At 37.8% G+C, this 21116-nt stretch overlaps 3 protein-coding genes across 7 annotated transcripts in view; 2 read left to right on the top strand and 1 right to left on the bottom strand.

Moving 5' to 3' along the window:
• si:dkeyp-73b11.8 (BPTI/Kunitz domain-containing protein) overlaps positions 1 to 6523 on the top strand; it is a 7116-nt gene extending 593 nt beyond the window's left edge. For 2 of the 4 annotated variants that reach the window (XM_066668432.1, XM_066668431.1), the window contains exons 2-7: positions 720 to 846; positions 4890 to 5081; positions 5284 to 5460; positions 5540 to 5596; positions 5729 to 5807; positions 5926 to 6523. In XM_066668432.1, the coding sequence (XP_066524529.1) occupies positions 5036 to 5081; positions 5284 to 5460; positions 5540 to 5596; positions 5729 to 5807; positions 5926 to 6022 (456 nt within the window). In that variant the 5' untranslated portion in view covers positions 720 to 846; positions 4890 to 5035 and the 3' untranslated portion in view covers positions 6023 to 6523. The remainder of the gene's footprint in view (positions 1 to 719; positions 847 to 4889; positions 5082 to 5283; positions 5461 to 5539; positions 5597 to 5728; positions 5808 to 5925) is intronic. The other 2 variants (XM_066668434.1, XM_066668433.1) reach the window with 2 other exon arrangements.
• ca12 (carbonic anhydrase XII) overlaps positions 1 to 9800 on the bottom strand; it is a 23441-nt gene extending 13641 nt beyond the window's left edge. Inside the window, exons 1-3 of one of the 2 annotated variants that reach the window (XM_066668430.1) lie at positions 9687 to 9800; positions 8397 to 8512; positions 5337 to 5431 (exon numbers count right to left, since the gene is read on the bottom strand). In XM_066668430.1, coding sequence (XP_066524527.1) covers positions 5337 to 5379 — 43 coding nt within the window. In that variant the 5' untranslated portion in view covers positions 5380 to 5431; positions 8397 to 8512; positions 9687 to 9800. Of the gene's footprint in view, positions 1 to 5336; positions 5432 to 8396; positions 8604 to 9686 lie in introns of those variants that run through there. The other variant, XM_066668428.1, reaches the window with a different exon arrangement.
• On the top strand, positions 7336 to 20922 carry usp3 (ubiquitin specific peptidase 3). Its single transcript, XM_066668426.1, has 15 exons — positions 7336 to 8472; positions 9298 to 9358; positions 9490 to 9621; positions 9716 to 9799; positions 13529 to 13607; positions 14538 to 14620; positions 15411 to 15524; positions 16306 to 16419; positions 16743 to 16889; positions 17818 to 17924; positions 18000 to 18080; positions 18195 to 18313; positions 18405 to 18518; positions 18629 to 18696; positions 19088 to 20922. The coding sequence occupies exons 1-15, from the start codon at positions 8382 to 8384 to the stop codon at positions 19266 to 19268; spliced, it is 1575 nt and encodes a 524-aa protein (XP_066524523.1). The 5' UTR covers positions 7336 to 8381; the 3' UTR covers positions 19269 to 20922.
• The last annotated feature ends 194 nt before the right edge of the window (positions 20923 to 21116 follow it).

The raw sequence follows: 21116 nt of genomic DNA on the forward strand, positions 1-21116 counted from the left end.
GGTACTACTCATTGGCTGCTCTGCAGAGTGCTGCATTCAAGAAGCATGTGAAGCAACCCTGTTGTTTTTTTTGTAATACCACAAAAGGTAAAAACAATGTAAATACCTTTTATGTAGCCTAGTGTCAACATATGGACTGGGGAGTTAATGGTACTTCTTGAAACTTAACTTGTACTTACAGTTTACTTCAAACGTTTTAAATAAAAAAAAAACGAGGGAAAAGCTAGATTTCCATCTTACTGGTCCTTTAAGTTAGCACACTAGGTGCACATAGGACATGACTGTATATCTCAAATGTGAAGTGCATTAGGAGGAATCTGGTATCAGCCCATGAATGCTAACGTGGAAATTAGAAGAACAAAATAATAACATAACTTATGCAATTACTGAGAGCAGGTTTGCTGGTCGTGTTGGAAAATAAAGATGTTACAGCAGCTAAAACTACCTAAAACAAATGTTTTATGTAATATCACATTTTTAAGACTCCCCTTCATGTGAGATATTTAAAAGTCATTCCTATAGTGACATAAATTTCTTGTTACCGTACTGCACTTTGAATGACTATCATATCAAAAGAATCATAATTTAATTTTTTCCTTCTTCACTGTTACAGAAGAGTGAGAAGGAAAAATAATGACATTTTACTTTGCTTCCAAAGGGACCCTTACCCTTGAATTTTATAATATTATTATATTTTATCAACACTGTTAAACTGTTAGTCACACAGCTCCAGGGACCTGAAGGTTGTGGATTCAAGTCCTGCTCCAGGTGACTGTCCATAAGGAGTTTGGTGTGTGGGTTTCCTCCTGGTGCTCCGGTTTCCTCCCACGGTTCAAAAACACATTGGTAGGTGCATTGGTGAAATTAAAGTGTCCATAGGTGTGTGTGTGTGTGTGTGCGCCCCCTCCAGGTTGTATTCCTGCTTTGTGCCCAATGATTTCAGGTAGGCTCCTGACACAACGCGAACTGGATATGCGGCTACAGATAGTGAACGTGAATGTTAAGATATAAAAAACATACGGTTTATTTATCAGTCTTTACATGTCCATATCTCAGAAAGCAGACAAACTTATCTGAATTCACTGTCCCCATTAATATATTTTCTCAATGAATTCAATATACCATCATCACCTATTCAACTTACAGCCAATATATTCAACAAAAATAGCATAAATAAATTAATAAATAAAGGGACAACACAGGTCCAGGATGCTGGTGTTGTGGGTTTGAGCCCTGCTCAAGGTCACTGACTGTAAGGAGTTAAGTGTGTTCTCCCCATGTCTTCTTCAGGTGTTCCAGTTTCTTCTCACAGTCCAAAAGCACAATTTGGTAGATGGATTGGCTACGCAAAATCAGATATTGGCATCTGAGATATGTGTGTGGGTGATGGACTGTCACCACGTCCAGATTGTGTTTCTGCCTTGCACCCAGTGACTCCGGGTAGGCTCTGGACCCACTGCAATCCTAAACAGGATAAGTGGTTACAGACAATGAATGACTTTAAGGTATTAGTAAGGATGAGCAGTAATAAAGTCAAAAACTATATATAAAACAAATATATTACTCTGGTACACATAAGTCAACACAAACAATTTAACTGTCTCTCTGGGGAAAAAAATAAATACACAAAAGCCATAGGACATGAGCATGTAAATATAATTTAATTGTATCATTTGAGAACTTGGAGGAAAATATAAATAAATAAAAAAAAAAATATATATATATATATATATATATATATATATATATATATATATATATATATATTAGATTAAACTAAAGGGCGCCACGGTAGTGCAGCAGATAGTGTCGCAGTCACACAGCTCCAGGACCTGGAGGTTGTCGGTTCGATTCCCGCTCCGGGTGACTGTCTGTGAGGAGTTGGTGTGTTCTCCCTGTGTCTGCGTGGGTTTCCTCCAGGTGTTCCGGGTTCCTCCCACAGTCCAAAAACACACGTTGGTAGGTGGATTGGCGACTCAAAAGTGTCCATAGGTGTGAGTGAATGTGTCTTGTGTTGCCCTGTGAAGAACTGGCGCCTTGCGCCCAATGATTCCAGGTAGGCTCTGGACCCACCGCGACCCTGAACTGGATAAGCGCTTACAGATAATGAATAAATGATTAAACTAAAGAGGAAAATATAGATTTGCCAAATAGAATGATTAAAAGCTGAGCTTTGAAGAAGGAGAATGAAAAGCAGGATCATATACTATGGGATAAAATATGTCACAGTTTAAGCTTAATTCAGAATGGAAGTCAATGCCTCTGACTTTTCTATTCAGACATAATATATTTGGCACCAGTAGATTTGTTAAAGCATAATTAATCGTTCTTCTTCTGTCAAGTTTCAAACTGTGTGCTTATCACAAAAAGTACAAAGGTCATAATGGCCTACCCTCGTCCACTGTAATTTATGATTCTTCATTCACTTCAGCTAGATCACCACAGATCACAGCACCATGAGGGAGCTTCGCATACTTTTGTTCATTTTAGTGCTATTCCACTACACCAAGGGACAGACTGCACTATCATGTAAGTGTGTGACTGTTTAACTTTAAAAAATATGTTATGTTACTTATATTACTTGTATGTTGAAAATATTATTTGGTGTTCTAAATGTGTAGTTTTATTTAAGAGGTCATTGTTGAAAAGTGATCTACTTCTAAATGTTTCCCACTCTGTCAGAAAAGGCTGTTCTAATCTAAATTAGAAATTCTGATTTGATACATATGCTACAAAAATGTATGGCTCTTCATATTATATGATGTTTGATATTGTACAGGATCATAAAAAGACTGTAACTTGGTTGTACAATGTCAGTTATGACCAATAATGCATTTGAGATCAACAGTCACTCCCACCTGACCAAAATGGGCCTTGCCTTTGAATAGCATTCAGTGTAATAAAAGAAAGAGAAATACCATAAAGCGGTTTGAAATAGTATTTTAATTAGTAGTATTATACTAACCATTAATATTAAAGTAATGATTGAATAAAAACATTTAATTAACTAGAGTAAAAACATTAAATATAAGATATATTGAAAGTACTCTGCAGGAGCAAAGGTTATTTGAACAATTTACAATGTCACATTCCCACCCAAAACACGGCCATCTGTTCCTGATCTCTTTTACTGCAACTGATCTAACGAAAAGTTTAAACAATAATATCCCCACACCCAGCTATGAAAATCTACACTGAACAGTTTTACATTTTACAGATCACATCATTAGCTCATGGTCAGGTTTTTCAGGAGCTGGTTTTTTAGGTGTGTCACAGCAGGGAGAACACACAACTGGGCAGTGCAGAAAGTGGACTACAGGACTGGAGCATGTTCATGTTTAAACAATAAGTAATTCAGGATATAAGTTACCAAAGTAGATATTGCATATACTGTAGAATGTGAAAAACTATGGTTTAATTGCTGTAAGTCCTTATTAAAGCTATAACAGGCATCTCTACATCATTTTACCTTGTCAGGTCTAACAACCTGAAATCAATGGTACTAAAGAAAAGCAGCTGGTCATCAGACTATTTTCCTCAAACATTTAAATGTGAATATACTGTGAAAACAGTCTGGTTAAGAGCTGCATTTTAGTATATTTAACTAGTGCAATGTTTTAGATATAAGCCAAGTCATCACACTTTCAATTACGAATCACGACTTATATTGTTTTAAAAAAAATTATTCCAGAGCAAAACTCTTACACTTAAAATATCTAAGATATTAAGTAATATACAAATAAGAGAGTATATTAAACAGTCCAAGAATATTCACTAATGCATTAATGGCTGTCTTTTCATACTGACTCTTGTGAGACTCATGATTATAGTTATATTGCACTGATGTAATTTATCCTCATATGAGGAGTTCTTTTATCTAAACAGTTTCTGAACAAAAATGAACAGAAAATGTTTCAAGCAAGGAGATTTCTAAGGTGCCGTGAACTATAACACAAGACTTGTTAACAGTATTACCAGAATCAAAATCAAGTTTCAGGTTGCCTAGTACTTTTACAGCCGTTATAAAACTAGGTGTGGGCTGTCTCGAAACTAGTTAAACATTACTCTTTTGATAGAGAATACACTCTTATATGATGTTTTCCTGCACTTCTTTTCCATTTAAATATATTTTAAATTTGTTTTATTATTTTTTTTAACCTGGTTCATTGTGACCACTATTTAATTGTGCATCCTGAGGTTCTAGCTAAAAATGTGACACAGGTTATATGTTACCATATCATCACTGCCCCAAAGAAAAAAACATGTATCTCCCAAATTTGTAATTTTACAAGATAAGGGAAAAAAAATCTTAACTTTCTTAAATTCTCTTAATATTATTCATTCATTATCTGTAACCGATTATCCAGTTCAGGGTCACAGTGGGTCCAGAGCCTATCTGGTATCATTGGGCGTAAGGTGGGAATACACCCTGGAGGGGGCGCCAGTCTTTCAAAGGGCAACACACACATTTACACATTCACTCACACCAATGGACACTTTTGAGTCGACAGTTCACCTACCAACGTGTGTTTTTGGACTGTGGGAGGAAATCGGAGCACCCGGAGGAAACCCACTCGGACACAGGGAGAACACATCAACTCCTCACAGACAGTCACCCGGAGCGGGAATCGAACCCACAACCTCCAGGTCCCTGGAGCTATGTGACTGCGACACTACCTGCTGCGCCTATTTCTATTGGTCCATTCATCATGACATCTTCAAACAATGTGAAGGACAGCTGCTGTGTTGAAATTATGCAAACTAAAACCTGACAAAAATGGAGATACATGTTTTTAATTGGACAGCGACAATATATAAAGGTTAAAAATTTTTATAAAATAAATAAATAAATAAATACACATTTCTGGAATCTCTTACCCCAACTACAGCTGTCTGTGACCTGCCAAAAGATGAGGGAACAGGCTCATATGTAATAGTCTACTTGTACTATGACAAGGCTAATGACTCTTGCCAGCCATTCCGTTTCAAGGGAGAGGGTGGAAATGGAAACCGTTTTATTGCTGAGAAGTACTGCATGAGAAACTGTTCAAGCAGAGCTGAGTCTTTGTACCCTACAGACCGTGAGTATCTACATTATTTTTATCATTTTCATTTCTTTGATATAATAACTCTATCTCTCTTAGACACTATTGCAATGTTTGTTATTGTAGGATCTGGTGCAAGCAAGATCTGCCACCTCCTGGTGAAAGAAATAATATCTAGCACTATTTGAATTTGCAGTGTTTGTCCCCATTTTAAATGTTAAAGTTCTTTATTTTCCAGCAAACAAAGCCTGTCGTTTGCCTAAAGCTCAAGGGGAGTGTTTAGGTACTTACATTCGATATTACTATGATCCTGCTCAAAGACAGTGCAAGTCATTCTTCTGGACTGGCTGTGAAGGCAATGGAAATCGTTTCCTGGATAAGCAACGCTGTAACGACACATGTTTTGAAATAAAAGGTAGGTATAAAATAGAATGATTTTAATCTATTGTCAAGTGTCTAAAAGAGAATGCCATGCCTAAATACATTTGTTTCAGCAGATGAAATAGAGGAAAGCCCAATAGAGTCAGATGAGGAAATAGACACACCAGTCGGTAGGCCACATTTGTTGCGTGTTTTTTGTTTGTGTGTGTATGTGTGTGCGCATGTATAAAATCTCCAAAGTGATAGTTCATCAACAATCGTTTGTCAGTTTGTCATTTGGATGTTATCTTCTCTTTCCACAGGCATCATTCTGGGAGTTGTGTTAGGCATTGTTGGAGTGATCATCCTCATTGTTGTGATTGTTCTGGCAGTGAAGAATAAGTTAGTTTCTTTACATTTTTATGTTTTACTCATACTAAACAAGTTATGTTCTATAGTGAATTTCTGTTCTAATTTCCATTCCACTCTCTTTTGTGCTTTTCTTTGATTTTCTTCATAGGCCTAGCCCTAAAAAACCCCAAGCAAAAGCCAAAAAAGATTCAAGCTCTCCTGGACCAGAATCACCTCTTCAAAATGATAAAATTGAAATGGCATAAGGAAACACTTTGCAGCCTGAAACACTGGAAAACCACTTTCACGTCTTAAAAATCCCAGTGGGTGTACACACTGGCAAGATGATGAACTAAGAGAGTGAGGTTTTTCTAGTAGTTTGTTGTCATTCTCCTGTTTGTTTTCGTATTGTATTGAGTCAGATTACTTTGTTTTGTAAAGGGAGGCCATAAGTTTCTTTAACACCCCACAGGCATTTTTAATTTAAAAATGTAATTTAATTTAATTCCAGTTCAGAACACCCTTTCTCAGCTCCACTGTACACACTTCTCCACATCAAGGTGCATTGTATATAACGATTTTAGTTTTTTACAGCATTTATTTCTAATTCAGTTAATACATGCTCTTAGTCTGTACCTTTCATTTAATCACAGGGTAAACGTGTGCTACTCATTCTACTAGCTGTAACAATGCCAATAACATTTAGTAGAAAGGAGTAGGGCTATAGATTATTTTTGTTACTATGGAGTAATATGTAATGACATTGACAGGACATGAATGTTTAAATATTTTAAAAAGCTAAAAATTCAATCTGTGATTAATATTAAAGAATATAATTAATAAAAACAATTGATTTTGTCAGTAAGTCTTGAAACCTTGAGCTAATAAGAGTTTGAACATATCTTTGCATGTTTACCAAGACTAAGTCTTAGTTACACTGTTGATAATACTAAGTATTCAGGTATGATGGGCCAAAATCTATTCCACACAAAGTTCCTGAATAGCAAAAGTGTAAAATGTTGGGGTGAGCTAATCGCCATAGGACAATATTAAGATTAATTACAAAATTATTTAACAGATGCAAACAATTGTTTATTAAAATGAAGAGAAGTCATCAAGACAAATTTTAATTGAAGCTTGAAATTATTTTAAAAATGCAATATTTTACTACTGTATTTTAATGATAAAATACAGATAAAAGAAGTGACAAAAGTGTTGCAAGATTTACCTACCTAAACACGTAGGATATAATATTTTATTTTGTACTAAAACATCAAACAAACACACAACAGCAAAATGGACTCTATTTAGCAGTCTATTTCTCCTAACGGTGTGTAGGGTAGTGCGTCTTCATCATGTACAGAATCGCCTGTTTAACTCTACTATAAAGGGACAAATGTGGGGCAATGAAACCTACTGGAGGTGTGCCTTCTATTTGTGTGATAATGAACATTTTCACCCACCCACCCTGAGGCCTTATCTTTGGGGGAACGGATGGCGGTTTTTAAAGACCACTGTAAAGTCTCATATATTTCTCGCCTATGGACTCTGCGACCCCGTGGCCACTGACGTTTTCGTCACGTCATTGCTACGTTCTACTTCCTCCGGTTCAGTTTTGCTCGCTTCATACCCAGGCCCAGAGGACCAGGATTAGTCTTTTTAAACCCCGAATCTACCTGAAGGCGCTTCAGGCGCAGGTTTGTGTCCGTGCTGTGCGCTGACCGCGACACTGAAAAACAGCAATACTCATTCACGTCCCGAACGCTAACGTGTTAGCCGACCAACAGAGCTGGGAATCGATTCCTTAACGAGTCGACGCTCCGAATCCCGCCTGTCCAGACTCGAGAGTCGACTCCAAAGCGTTGGACTCGAATCCACACAGATGATATGCTGCCACTTTAGACTTTTACAGAAACTAATTTTTTTCGGCAGTCAGGTATGACAATATTAAATCAGTTCAGCACACGCATTAATGTTGCCATTCATGATCACTGGTTAACAATGAACATCACAAGAATCACAAGATGATGTGAATACTGCAATCCACTCTTATTCTTGGACACTAAGGAGAGTTATATGAGAATGTTGTTGAACTCCAAGTCAGCATTCACATACCATTAAAAATAATCAGGGAACTCCACACACTTGGATAGAACTACCCATTAGGCACACTTGTTGGCATATTACAAGGACAAAAAAGAAATGATTATTGATCCAAGGACAAGGAGGGAACATCACACAGCTTTACATATAGGCGAGGCAAAGGTGGAGAACGTGAACGCGACCTTGCTAATGTCTGTAGCAATGTTATGTGCTATTGTTTCTATGTGAATTGTTTAGAATCGACGAACCAACTCTACCGATGCGTCTCACAGCAAATCAGAGTCTGACTCGGAGTCGACTCGTAGATCTTTCGAATCGAGCAAAGCGCAAGGGTCTGGTGTAGTTTAGCTCAGCTTTAGCCGCTGATATTGTTTCCCTTTAGTGTTTTTTATTCACTGTGTTTATCTGCGGCCTTGTATTTCTCGGTGTTGAGCTGTCGGTGTGAGTTTGTGTTGTGCAGTGTGTGTTTTTTTTTTACTGTGTGGTGTGTGCGCGCCTGGTGTGTTTTCTGTGCTGACCCTGATGGAGTGTCCTCACCTCGGCTCCAGCGTGTGTGTGTCTGTGGACGCCACTCGGTTCCCCAACGGCTCTCCTTCCTCCTGGTGCTGTAGCGGTGAGTCCTGTCCGTTAAGGACCGGTGAAACACCAACCTACTGCGTGTGAAAATAACACTCAATTTGATTGTATTTACACTGTTGGCTAACGATAGCGAACGTTACGCCGGTGTTCGGTGAGCTAACGTATAGCTAAGCTAACCGCACAATTAGCCAGCTTTTAACTTCAGCTGAATTTACTCTTATTGTTTGTTATCACACGAAATACTTATCTTTTTTTATCAGCACTGTGTGATTGGTGTTTGTTCGTTAGATGAAACAATTGGGTTGGTTCCATGGCGGAGGGTAATCTATTTATAAACACCGTAAATGATAGATAATGGGGAAAATTAACTCGAAACATTCTTTATATTAAACACAGGCATTTGCTTTTATGCCAGAGTTTGTCTTTCAAAATGTGTTTCTGTGATAAAAACTCAACCTATAAGGAGAGACTTAAAAATCGCATAAGCAGAGCTTTAGTTGATTAAACCGAATCAAAAGGTTGTATGGCACGGTGGCTTAATAAAATGAACGGGATGAATTTACAAAAAAATCATTTATCATGCTTTACCTGTTTTGGGGATGTTTAGACAAAATTATATAAGGAAGCTGCTTAAGAAGTTTACTAAGTGAACTATGTAACAAATTAATATAATACTGTTATAAGCAGCAGTGCTGTAATATAAACAATATTACTGATAGTATTATGCCTGTGATGGCACATTACATACCAAATCCAGGATTTTTTAAAGCACCAATATTAGCTAGACATGTCTACACAAATCCAGGGTACTCGTAATGATCGGATGACTTATAATAATAATAATGTGTCTTTTTCCCAGTTTGCCGGTCAAACAAAAGTCCCTGGGTTTGCCTTACCTGCCTGAGTGTACATTGTGGAAGGTCAGTTTTTGCTTCTGCTCTTTCAGTAACACATTGAGTCCTTTCGTGTGCTTTCATTTTACTTATCAGCTACAAACAAAATACTCGCAGTGATTTTGTCATGCAAACTGTAAATGTATCTCTTTTGTAAGATATGTCAATGGCCATGCAAAGAAGCATTTTGAGGAGATTCAGACTCCAGCAAATTGTCCAAGGAAACTTGAAAAGGAGAAGTTACAGCAGCACTCTGTGTGTATGGATTGCAGCAGTTATAGCACTTTCTGGTTTGTATTATTTCACAGATTCTCTAAAATTATAGACCTGATAGAAGTATAAAATTATTGAATACATGTATACTTCCTTTTCTTCTCTGTTCAGTTACCGATGTGATGACTTTGTGGTGAATGACACCAAACTGGGCCAAGTGCAGAGGATGAGAGAGCATCTTCAGAGTTTAGAAAAGTGAGTACTAGCTTTTTGATGGTTTATGAACCCTCAGTTTCCTCTTTATGATTGCAGGCTGTTTATAGGGGTTGAAGCAGTTTGACGTATTCAACTAATGAATGTATTGCAATAATTAGGGTTTATCTTATTTTCCCTGTCCTGTCTTAAAAGGAATCATTCAGGCTAAACAGTAAATTGTAGAGACAAGAAACTTAATTGATCGATAGTTATCCCTCCTGCTACTCAGTAACAATGAATCTAGTTGGCCTCAAGGGGCGCTACAGCACAGGTCGATGCGTTTGATGCTCAATATCTTAAACTGTAAGGTGTTAAGCCAAAATTAGTTTAGATGGCTAGAAGAAGCCCGAACTGCTATTTGCATTATTTTTGCTAATTTAGCAAAATCTACAAAACATACTTTTGCAAATTAGTCCCTGGGTTTTTGTCTGATTCTTGCCAAATTAGTGTCAAAATTTGTGCCTGAAGTTCATGAATAATAAAAGTCCTAATATTATTCAATCATCGTGAAGCATGAATGGTATGTTCATGGATTTAGTTTCTAGTACCCAGTTAATAGTCATGTCAACTGGCACCTGGGGATGTTACTGTTATTTTCAAATAACCAATAAATTAAATAAAAAAATAGAGGTCTGTTGTATTTGCACTGTGCTGCTTCTCAGTTATGCTTCGCTCAGTCTTGCTTTCAGATAAGTCCCGAGTACATTCTACATGCCCCAGTACTGCGAGTTTTAACTCTCTCTGTCTCTTTCACTCTGTACATATGTGTACATTATATATATATATATATATATATATATATATATATATATATATATATATATATACACACACAGTACTCTCCCCTTGCCCTGCAGTTCAGCTGAGCCACCACTGTCTCTACACACACACTGCTGAACTTAGAGCAAGAGCAAAAGCTATCTACATCAAGAGCAAGGTGTGTGTGTGTGGAGCGGAGATGGGGACTCGGACTCAACTTCAGACTGAAATTGAGACTCTCTTTCAAATGACTTGGACTCATGAGCAATCTTTGTGTAATCATGTAATTTATTATTCTTATTATTATTTTCTTAATGTATATCTTGGTTTGTTTGATGAACTCTCATGTGCAACACATCACCTGCGTGCAGCTACAGATATCAGCACTGACCATGGCAGCAGCAGAATCACCTGCTGGAGCTGAGCCTTTTGTTGTTAAATTTGGTTACAAAATATCCATCCATCCATTATCTGTAACCGCTTATCCAATTTTAGGGTCGCGGTGGGTCCAGAGCCTACCTGGAATCATCGGGCGCAAGGCGGGAATACACCCTGGAGGGGACGCCAGTCCTTCACAGGGCAACACAGACACACACACATTCACTCACACACTCGCACGTACGGACACTTTTGAGTCGCCAATCCACCTGCAACGTGTGTTTTTGGACTGTGGGAGGAAACCGGAGCACCCTGAGGAAACCCACGCAGACACGGGGAGAACACACCAACTCCTCACAGACAGTCACCTGGAGCGGGAATCGAACCCACAACCTCCAGGTCCCTGGAGCTGTGTGACTGCGACACTACCTGCTCCGCCACTGTGCCGCCGGTTACAAAATATACTTCTTATTAATAATTATTGGTTAAATTTTTCTTTTTTTTTTTTTTTTTTAGGCTGCATACATATTTGTAATTATCTGGTTAATTTAGCCAACTACTGTCTATATTTACTATGCTGTCTGCAGCAAAGCACAACCTACCGAATTAAAGGTATAATATTTTTATTCTTGCTTGGTGTTTATTAAAAATATTCAATATTCAAAGCCCCCTCAGTCAAGTGCTAATTCCCCGCATGAGAGTTCACACGCAAAGCACTCTGTGATTATTCCACAGTTCTGTGAGTCAGAGCACAACGCAAACGCAGCTTTCTTTTCGTTTCCAACAGATGTGCTGTGTAACACAGACCTCTACAATAGTTAGGTATGAGATGCCTAAGCTACACAGCAATGTAAGAGTTAGTTATAACTGATGCTATATACAAACAGCTCCAAGGATCCTGTAGTGCAGAAAAAATAGCTAAAATAGTGCAAAATAGAATTGTAAACCTTTTGTGGGTTTCTACATTTTGCATTAAAATATACTTTTAAAAGTGATCATACAGCTGATCCATTTTGATACTGTAGTGTGTGCTAAAAATGACAGTACGGTGCATGATTTAAAGTCACAAGAAATAGAAATGCAGTGATGTGGACAGGGGCCAGATGGCATTCATGTTTTTCAACCTTAAGAGACTTGGACTCGAGCTCAGAGACTTGAGACTTGACTTGGATTTAAAATGACTTAAGAACATCTCTGGTGTGGAAGTGTAAAACCCGCTGGCTTTTGCTGATGGTAGTGAGGCGTGTAGAATATGCTCCATGGGCTGGGCTTATCTCCAGCTGCCAATGGCTGACCAGATCCTGCCCTCCTGTCAAAACGGCCAGAGCTCAGAAGTAAGAAGCTTTTGATGTTAAAGCAAGACCGTGGAACTTAAAAGCGAGAAGAAGCACAGAACAAATACAAAATAAAATTAAATATGGATATATCCTCTTATAAACCTGTTTTTAAAACTCTCAGTATTAATAACAGTCCTCTCCATTTCAAAATTGACACGATTTCTCACTCTAAATTATAGAAAATTATATAAAATATAACATGTACACATGAGATATGATCCATTTTATAAACTGTGCAGTCTCTTAACTACTTTGAGATTACAGCTGTTGTCAAAAAGGTGTAGTATGTAGTAAATGCTAGTTTTCAGACTAGCTCTGAATATTCATCCAGTTACTACAGATTAGGTCTTGATTTAATATGTAGTGCCTGTAGGCAAGTTGTTATTAAAAAATAAAAGTGTTTGTGCTGCAACCTGTCAGTTAATTCATGTGGGTGGAGTCCTTTCAAATGTTTTAGCTACAAATAAATGTATTGTAATGTTCTGAAAGAGCTACTGGGGGCTAAATTAAAATAGAGTTAAATTAACATATCTCTGGCTAACTGCGTTAAATACATAATGTGTCAAATTACTCAAGTCTTTCTTTTGAGAGGTTTTGTCAATAGATTTTGAAATAAGTGCTAGAGACAGATGAACAGATGGAGCCCTTAAAAAAAAACAAATAAATAAAAGTAAAAAAAATGTTTTCTTTCTTTTTTTCCCTTCTTTTTTCAAATCGGAAAACGAAGACCATGTCCACTGCACCATAACTCTTAATGCCTTTGCTCTTTCTTGGACTTCTTTGACTTGACACCTGCAGTTCTTTGGTTCAAATTCATGTAATTTGAAGTAGCTATTATTCTTTCATTAACGCTGGGAACCTTTCGGGTTCCTGAAGTTGTATAATGTCGTTGTCTTATTAAAAACATGTATCTTCATTTTTGTTCATTTTTAGCTTACTACATCATTTGAACACAGCAGTTGTCCTTCACACAGTGTGAACATTTCATGATGAATTGTGGGGTGATGCAATTTGAGAACATCATGTTTTTATTGCTAGAAATTTTTTATTGTAGAGTCTAACATCAGCACACGAGATGCTTAGTCTACCATTCAGCCAAGTGTTCAGCTGCAACCCCTTGTGTAGTGAGACTTGAAGTAGTTGTATAAGACTACTGCGGACAGCAGGCATTAACTGGGCATTGGTATCTTGCTGGTTGTATACCAACATCATTTGTAGCTGATCATACAATTAACAGAAAAATTTTACCTTTCAGCTCTGTGGTAAATCCTGACAGACAGAGGAAAAGAAAGCTGTCGGGTAGTTCCTCTCCTGACAAAATGCCAGAGGATAGTGTAAGTGTGTGCTGCAGTAATTTACATTTGAGCAAGCTGCCTGTGTCTCAGGGGAAGATAAATAGAATTATTTAATTTACTGTGAGTGACATATCTGAATGACGTTTATGATAAATGGGGGGCCCCATGCATTGTTAAAATGTGTGTTTGTTGTTTTGGTAGACAAATATAGCCAAACCATGGATGCTGTCTGTGGATAATAATGCTCATAGGACATTGTTTGTGTAAAGGGTTTGCGTGTTAAGTTTACAATCTGTCCTGCTAGTTACTGTAATTTTCTAGTTAGCTTATTATCATATCTATTTCATGAACAGATGAATAGGGTATAACCATCTATTTAGAAAGCACAAAGCATAAATGTATTTAAGTATATAAAAGTAAAATATACACACATTAAACAGAAATCTATAGTACCTTTTCAATTTACATAGTTTTCAATGTCACTTATCTTTCACTATATATTGTAGGTATACTAATGAAGAACAATTGCCAGAGTACAGTGTACACAAGATTATGGGGCACAAAAAGGTCCCTGATTATGTGGTGCTTTGTGATTATTTACAGCAAGAACAAAAATAGTGTTGCTGATATTGACTCCCAAAAATAGCATCATCTTCATAGTCTAGCATAGTTGGCAGTTGTTGGCAAAATGGTCTGGCAAAAATCATCTTCTGCCTCTCCACATTTTTTATAGCTCAAACTCTAAAAAGAAAAAGGGAAATTCCTATCAGAACACTTTATCAGATTCTACACTTAATTTATTCATGTTCATATTCGAAATGTCTAAATGTTACTGATTTTGTAATGAGAGCAGAAACATTTTCAGTGTGTGCCACATGCATTTGATACTAACGTATTCAGTAGTGAGGTACAGCCTTGTAATTGGAAAGTATAAACGTTTTAACGACATTTTTTATTTTATTTTATTAGGGTGGCTCTCTAGCCCTGTGTGCCACTGGCCTGCGCAACCTGGGAAATACGTGTTTCATGAATGCCATCCTCCAGTCTCTCAGGTAAAAGCATCTCTAGGTCCTTTTCCCTGGGCACCAAGTCATGTGTGTTGAGGTGAGGTGGGAGTGGTTGGCCTGGCTTACAGGACCTGGAATACACTCCAGTCCCTTGTGGAGCGACTGGGCTTAGCTACACAGATGGAGAGCGCGGCCTCTGGCCAGTCAGCTGCCAGTAATGGATGCTGGGCAGCAGCCAGGAGCACTGGGCTGACTGCCTTCTTACCACAGCCAGGCTCACACTAGCTGACCTGACTGTTAAACCACAAGAGTGGGATAAGCCAGAGTTCACATCGGTCATTCAGTTCAAGTTAAAAGCTGGACATAAGCTGACATTAGCTGGGCAAAAATGTCCCTTGGATTACATATAACTTCCTTTAAATTAGTGTATAAATGCCACCCAGTGTTTATTTTGCATACAAATCTCTTATTTTTTGTTACTGAATGACAAAGTATAATAAATTGTACACTTTAGCCTGTGCTTTAGCCTGGACTGCAGTGTACTTACTTAACAGTCTGTACTGTTCTGACTCTGGACCTATGTCTATGAAAGAACACTAAATCTGAACTAAATGCCTCTGTTGGCTCCATTTCACTGTCCCTAATCCATGAAAAAATAACCTTGCCAAAGCTTCAACAGTAATTTTTGCATTATATGTGCTTTCTTCAAAGCTGCTGTCCGAACTGAATAAATACTCAATGTACTCAAAGTCAGGTTATGTGGCCTCTATCTTTGCTACCATGCACTACTTCATTTTATGGTTTAAAGCTGAACTGATCCTTCTTTTCCCCCTAGTAACATTCCGGACTTCAGTAGCTATTTTAAAGACTTGCCAGCAGTGGCGCTGCGAAGCGGAAAAACAGCAGGAAGAAGAACGTACCACACCAGAAGCCAAGGGGACAGCAGTGTGTAAGGTCCTTCTAGTGGATGGGGAAAGTGGGGGGAAAATGCTTATTTTTCTACTCTGATTGTGAATCAGGTAGAGAAACTGTTTAAGGAATGTTGGCTTTTAAAGTTAACATAGTTTTCCTGGTGATTAGTTTGCCATCGGTTCTGAGAATGTCAGTATTGTTTTGTCAGCCAATTTTACAGCTATAGAGTCATTTTAAAATGTTTTGTAAACATTAAGCATTCAGCTTGTCAGTCTACCCATTTAATTTCACAGTGAAATCTGTGCTTCTTTTGCATCAAACAAAATCAAATGATATATTTTTATTATTTTGTTGTCAAGAATTTAGATTTCTAGACTTGGGTTTCATTTCATTTGTATTTAGTATCCTTTTCTGACCTAGTTAGCTAGGTTGTTGCCTGTTTTATTGTAGATTTTTGTAGTAGATCCTAAAATGGCTCAGAAATATAATAGACATTGCACCCATACCCCTCAGCATGCCTTTAGCCTTTTACAAGCTGGAGGACTCAAATGTGCCAGTGGGATTGTCAGCCACAGGGCATCTCCTATGCTCAGAATGCAGCAACAATGTGAAATCACATTACAAAGCAATGATTCTAACTAATCAGACAAACCACAAGCTTTAATTAGGAAACAAGCTGCATGTGTAGGAACTTTTGTAAGTCTTGTTTTTATTTAAGGTAAATCCAGAACTGATGGTGTTGAAAATGTGGCAACAAGAGCTGTTAAGATGTGATTTCATCCTGAAACCGCATACATATATTCTTTGTCTGCTGACAGGTCCCTGGTAGAGGAGCTCAGGAAAACCCTGTGTTCCCTTTGGCAAGAGAATCAAACTGCCTTCAGCCCAGATGCCCTGTTCTATGTCATCTGGAAAATTATGCCAAGTTTCAGGTAACAACTTTAAGCTACTTTCTGTCTACCTTCCAGATAGGGCCATAGTGTGGTCCACAATCTGTTTAGGCTTTGCCTCTTTTAATGGTTCTGCCTTATGAGAAATGTGAAACCAAAAGGCATTAATTTCACAATCCAGCTGTTATATTTGAGAGTTGGTTGCTCACATTGCTGAGCTATCGTCGTTTCATATTTACTGGAACGTGGTCTCTGGTTTTCTTTTCATTAATTTGTTTGTAATCTAACTTAATATACTGATTTATTTTAAGTGCATTTAAATCAATCTCATATTTGCTGAATACTCACTTACATACCTTTTTCAGGGGCTACCAGCAGCAGGATGCTCATGAGTTCTTGCGATACATGTTGGACCACCTACACAGAGAACTACAGGGAAGTAAGAATGGATTACCTGGCCCCAGCCTGATTCCAGACAGGCCTGACCTTACCTCAGACAATAAATGCTGCATGTAAGCACAGAAAACAAATACACACACACACACCAGCAACAACTACAGTTTTTGCTCTTCTGTAGACTGGATCAGTCGCCGATTTTAATTTACTTTTAAGAATGTAACAGGTATTAAGCAATTATTTTCAAATCTAAAAGCTGTACTATGGAGCTCTGTAATGAAGCAGGCACATTTTTCTGCAAGGCAAGTCCCACATCGGTTAGTGGAGAACCAAAGATTAAAGTCACACACAGCAGGGTGCCTCTCGTTTACTGTTCCCAATTATTTTAGTAACTTTTTTTCTTGCATTAATAGCGTCAATGCTAACTCTGCACTACTCAAATATCAATCTCTGGCCAGCACACAGACTGCTGTTCTGACAAAAGTCGCTGCTGGAAGCAAAGCCATCCTGTTGTGATTAAATTACCAGACGTACGTTGAACGAGTGAAGCCCACCACAGGCTGAGAGGCAGCCTAAGTGGATTTGTTTGGGGTATTGAAAAAGCAGAGCTGTGTTGTGGCGTGTTCATTGGGTTGTGTGGAGTGATATGGCAGAGTAATCCTGTTCTGAAAGAGAGGCTGTGGGAGATGGGGTAGACATGCTTTACTGAAAGCAGATTCTGGGGAAGTGATGTTTAATGTATAATGGAAAGTGAGGATGGGTAATATAAACATTTGCATTGAATCTTACAGTGTATTGTGATCACTGAATCACATTGAATCGGTCTGTCCAGACAGTTGCAATTTATTGATGCCTGATTTGTCCATTGTTTATTTACAATTGAGATGTGTTCTTGGTGTTCATTTTGCTGTAAATTTCTCTGGAAGTTCACAAGAAGTTCATATTATCCCCATATTTTGTGGTTGCATGTTGACTGAAGATGGGTATTTGGCAAAAAATATGCATGTACTTTAATCCGTTTCGGTTTCTTTTTCTCTCTTTCAGTAATGGGACCCCCACTGTGGTTACCTCTGTATTTGGTGGTGTGTTGCAGAATGAAGTCAACTGCTTGATATGTGGCACAGAGTCAAAAAAGTTTGACCCATTTTTAGGTGAGTCTTTCCTCCAAAATGTCTCATCTGTATCATTTCAAAAAGCTTTTGTTTACTGAAGTGCTTGCCTTCCAGACCTCTCTTTGGACATTCCCAGCCAGTTTAGAGTGAAACGGACTAAGGACCAAGAGCCGGGGCCAACCTGCAACTTGCATAGTAAGCATTTCTGTTGGATGTTTGGAAAAAATTAATAGACCTTTGCTGAATGGTGGTCTGTGAAGTGTCTAAAGTGTATTTTTGTGTGTGCTGGGTTTGAATTTTACATTGAAGACTGCCTTTTAAGTTTCACTGACCTGGAGGAGCTAGATGAAACTGAACTCTACATGTGCCATAAATGTAAAAAGAGGCAAAAGTCTACAAAGAAGTTCTGGGTTCAGAAACTGCCTAAGGTATAAGGAGATATGCTTCAATACTTCAATACTTATATAATTAAAAAAAACTTTGTGGCTTTAAGCAATTTTTTTCTTCCTCTTATTTCAGGTCCTGTGTTTGCACCTAAAAAGGTTCCACTGGACAGCTTTTCTGAGGAACAAAGTTGATACCTATGTGGATTTTCCACTACGAGGCCTTGACATGAAGCGGTATTTACTGGAGGTAAGAACTGGACATGTAGTTCATTTTTAACTTTTTTAATAATTTAAATTCACTACAACTCCTCTAAATCCTACACAGTAATGTTAATTTTTGTCTGTGTTTGCTCTAAGCCTGAAAACAGTCTTCCTGGGAGTTGCCTGTATGACCTTGTTGCAGTAGTGGTGCATCATGGATCAGGGTAAGAAAACCTCCTTTTGTATAAAAGTTCCTTTAAATTCCCTTCTATATGCATGTTTTTCAGTTGTAAAGATATTTAAATACTAATATATATATATATATATATATATATATATATATATATATATATATATATATATATATATATATATATATATATATATATATATATATATTTCTGTTGTAGTTTGAACACCACTTTGTTTTATCTCTAATCTCACCAGTAGATGGAGATATTGCATTATTGCTTATTATAGTGCTTTGCTGACTTCCTCACATTCAGTTTTGCACTTGCGTGCTCTATCTCTCTCTTTCTTGCCTGTATTATTTATCCATTGTGCTGTAGTACTGCTCAAATGCTGATAGTTTATTTCCTGTTCTGTCTCCTGCAGTGTGGGATCAGGTCATTACACAGCATATGGTCATCACGAAGGCCGCTGGTATCACTTCAATGACAGCACTGTGACTCTGGTCAGTGAGGAGACGGTGGCCAAAGCTAAGGCTTACATCCTCTTCTACACAGAGCAGATAGAACAGGACCAGGCAGCCTCAGAGACTGAGACCAAGCTTTAAACAGCCTTACTGTACCAAGTAGCCTTCAAAGTAATAGCCCACCTCTTCTGCATACATTTCCATGCTCAGCTTCAGTTGGCATTTCACCCACACCAACAACAGAAGAAACCTCAGTAAAACCTCATTGCTGCTTTTTTTTTTTTTAAATAAACATTCCTGTTGTTTTGTTTTGAGTCCAAGGCAGGTGGTCACATTTAAAAAGAATGTTTTGTTTATACTGAAAATTGGTCTAATGAAATGATGGAGCAAAAGGAGAATGCTGCAAATGGTGAAATCAAAAATGTGGTGGTCTTTTACGTTTTTATTTTTTATTTCTTCAGATGATTAAGCCAATCATGTCTCTGTCAGATGCCGACAGTGATCATCAGTTTGATCAGGTCAGTTAGGTTCCACAGAAAAGAATTTATGTAGACTAAACCTCAAATGTTTTCTTACTGCTGTTTTTGGAATAGAAGCAATTCCTCAAAATTGTAATTTACATTCATTTTTGTTTTGTATGGCACTAGTTTACTCATGTAATACCTCCTCAATGTGAAAATGACTTTTAAAATGGAGGTCTATTAGCCCTTGAAAAAAGTTTGTTTATACTGTTTTTAATGACAGTAAGCATAGACTGATTTAAAACCTTATACTGCCATAATGGCTGATAACTTCATGCTGGCACTTACAGAAGTAAAGAGATGCCAGTTGATCAAACCTTGGTCAGTGTTTTTAATATCATAGTGTCCTGAAGTGCAATCAAAAACCTGAATTGTTTTGTTTATTAGCTGGAATGTAATCATGTTAGAGTTATGGTGCTTATCTCGTATATGATCACATCAGAGTTCCAGACATCTGCTCTATCCCTGCTCACAGCCAAATGGACTGGGCATTCAGTGTTCTTGGGTTTTGTTTTGTTTTTCAGGCATATTGGCAATGTTCCTCTCTAGCAATAACTGGAGAGGACCCTAGAAACTGTGTTTGGCAACACTGGTGTTAGGGTATGACAGGAATAGATTTATAAATCACAACCATGACATGTACAGGGTGGGTCATTTATATGGATACAGCTTAATAAAATCGGAATGGTTGGTGATATTTCACAAGAAAAACAATGGTGTGCTTGTTTTTAACGTAACTTTATTCTTTCATGAGTTATTTACAAGTTTCTGACCACTTATAAAATGTGTTCAAAGTGTTGCCTATTGTGTTGGATTGTCAATGCAACCCTCTTCTCCCACTTTTCACACACTGATAGTAACACTGCAGGAGAAATGCTAGCACAGGCTTCCAGTATCCATAGTTTCTGCGGTGTTGCAACAATGCACCGTTGTTTTTCTTGTGAAATTCCCAATAAGTTTGATGTGTCACATGACCCTCTTCCCATTGAAAAAACAAAAGTTAGATCCAAAATGGCCACCATGGTCACCACTCATCTTGAAACGTTTTTCCCCTCCCATATACTAATGTGCCACAAACAGGAAGTTAATCCATATAAATGGCCAACCATGTAGATATGTTGTTTCTTGTCCTGCCAAGCAGGAAGCAAAATGATTGTGAACTTACAAAATGTTGTTTGATTTAACTCACTAAAATGTTTCTGGTGATATGTGAGTAAGCCTGGTGCATTGCTCTCTCCAACTCCTTCCTCCTTTCCTTAGAATTACAGAGTTATAAAAATGTAGGTGCGTTTCAACTTATGCAGATATATGAGATAAGGTTAGCCTAAACACAAGGAAAATCATTATTAGCTTGAGCTTAAAACCCACAGGTCAGCATCTTATTTATTACTAAGTAACTAGAACTGCACCAGCTCTTTCTGCCCCCTCCATTACATTTATCATATTAACTATACTTTAGTGGTGAATC

The sequence above is a fragment of the Hoplias malabaricus genome, chromosome 4 (assembly GCF_029633855.1).
Source record: "Hoplias malabaricus isolate fHopMal1 chromosome 4, fHopMal1.hap1, whole genome shotgun sequence".
Taxonomy (NCBI): domain Eukaryota; kingdom Metazoa; phylum Chordata; class Actinopteri; order Characiformes; family Erythrinidae; genus Hoplias; species Hoplias malabaricus.

Bases quoted from the DNA above. Each gene is read 5' to 3' on its own strand.
- usp3 (XM_066668426.1), top strand. From the start codon at position 8,382: ATGGAGTGTCCTCACCTCGGCTCCAGCGTGTGTGTGTCTGTGGACGCC. The intron at 17,925-17,999 runs GTGAGTCTTTCC...CTTGCCTTCCAG, and splicing joins AAAGTTTGACCCATTTTTAG to ACCTCTCTTTGGACATTCCC. The intron at 18,697-19,087 runs GTAAGAAAACCT...TGTCTCCTGCAG, and splicing joins GTGGTGCATCATGGATCAGG to TGTGGGATCAGGTCATTACA.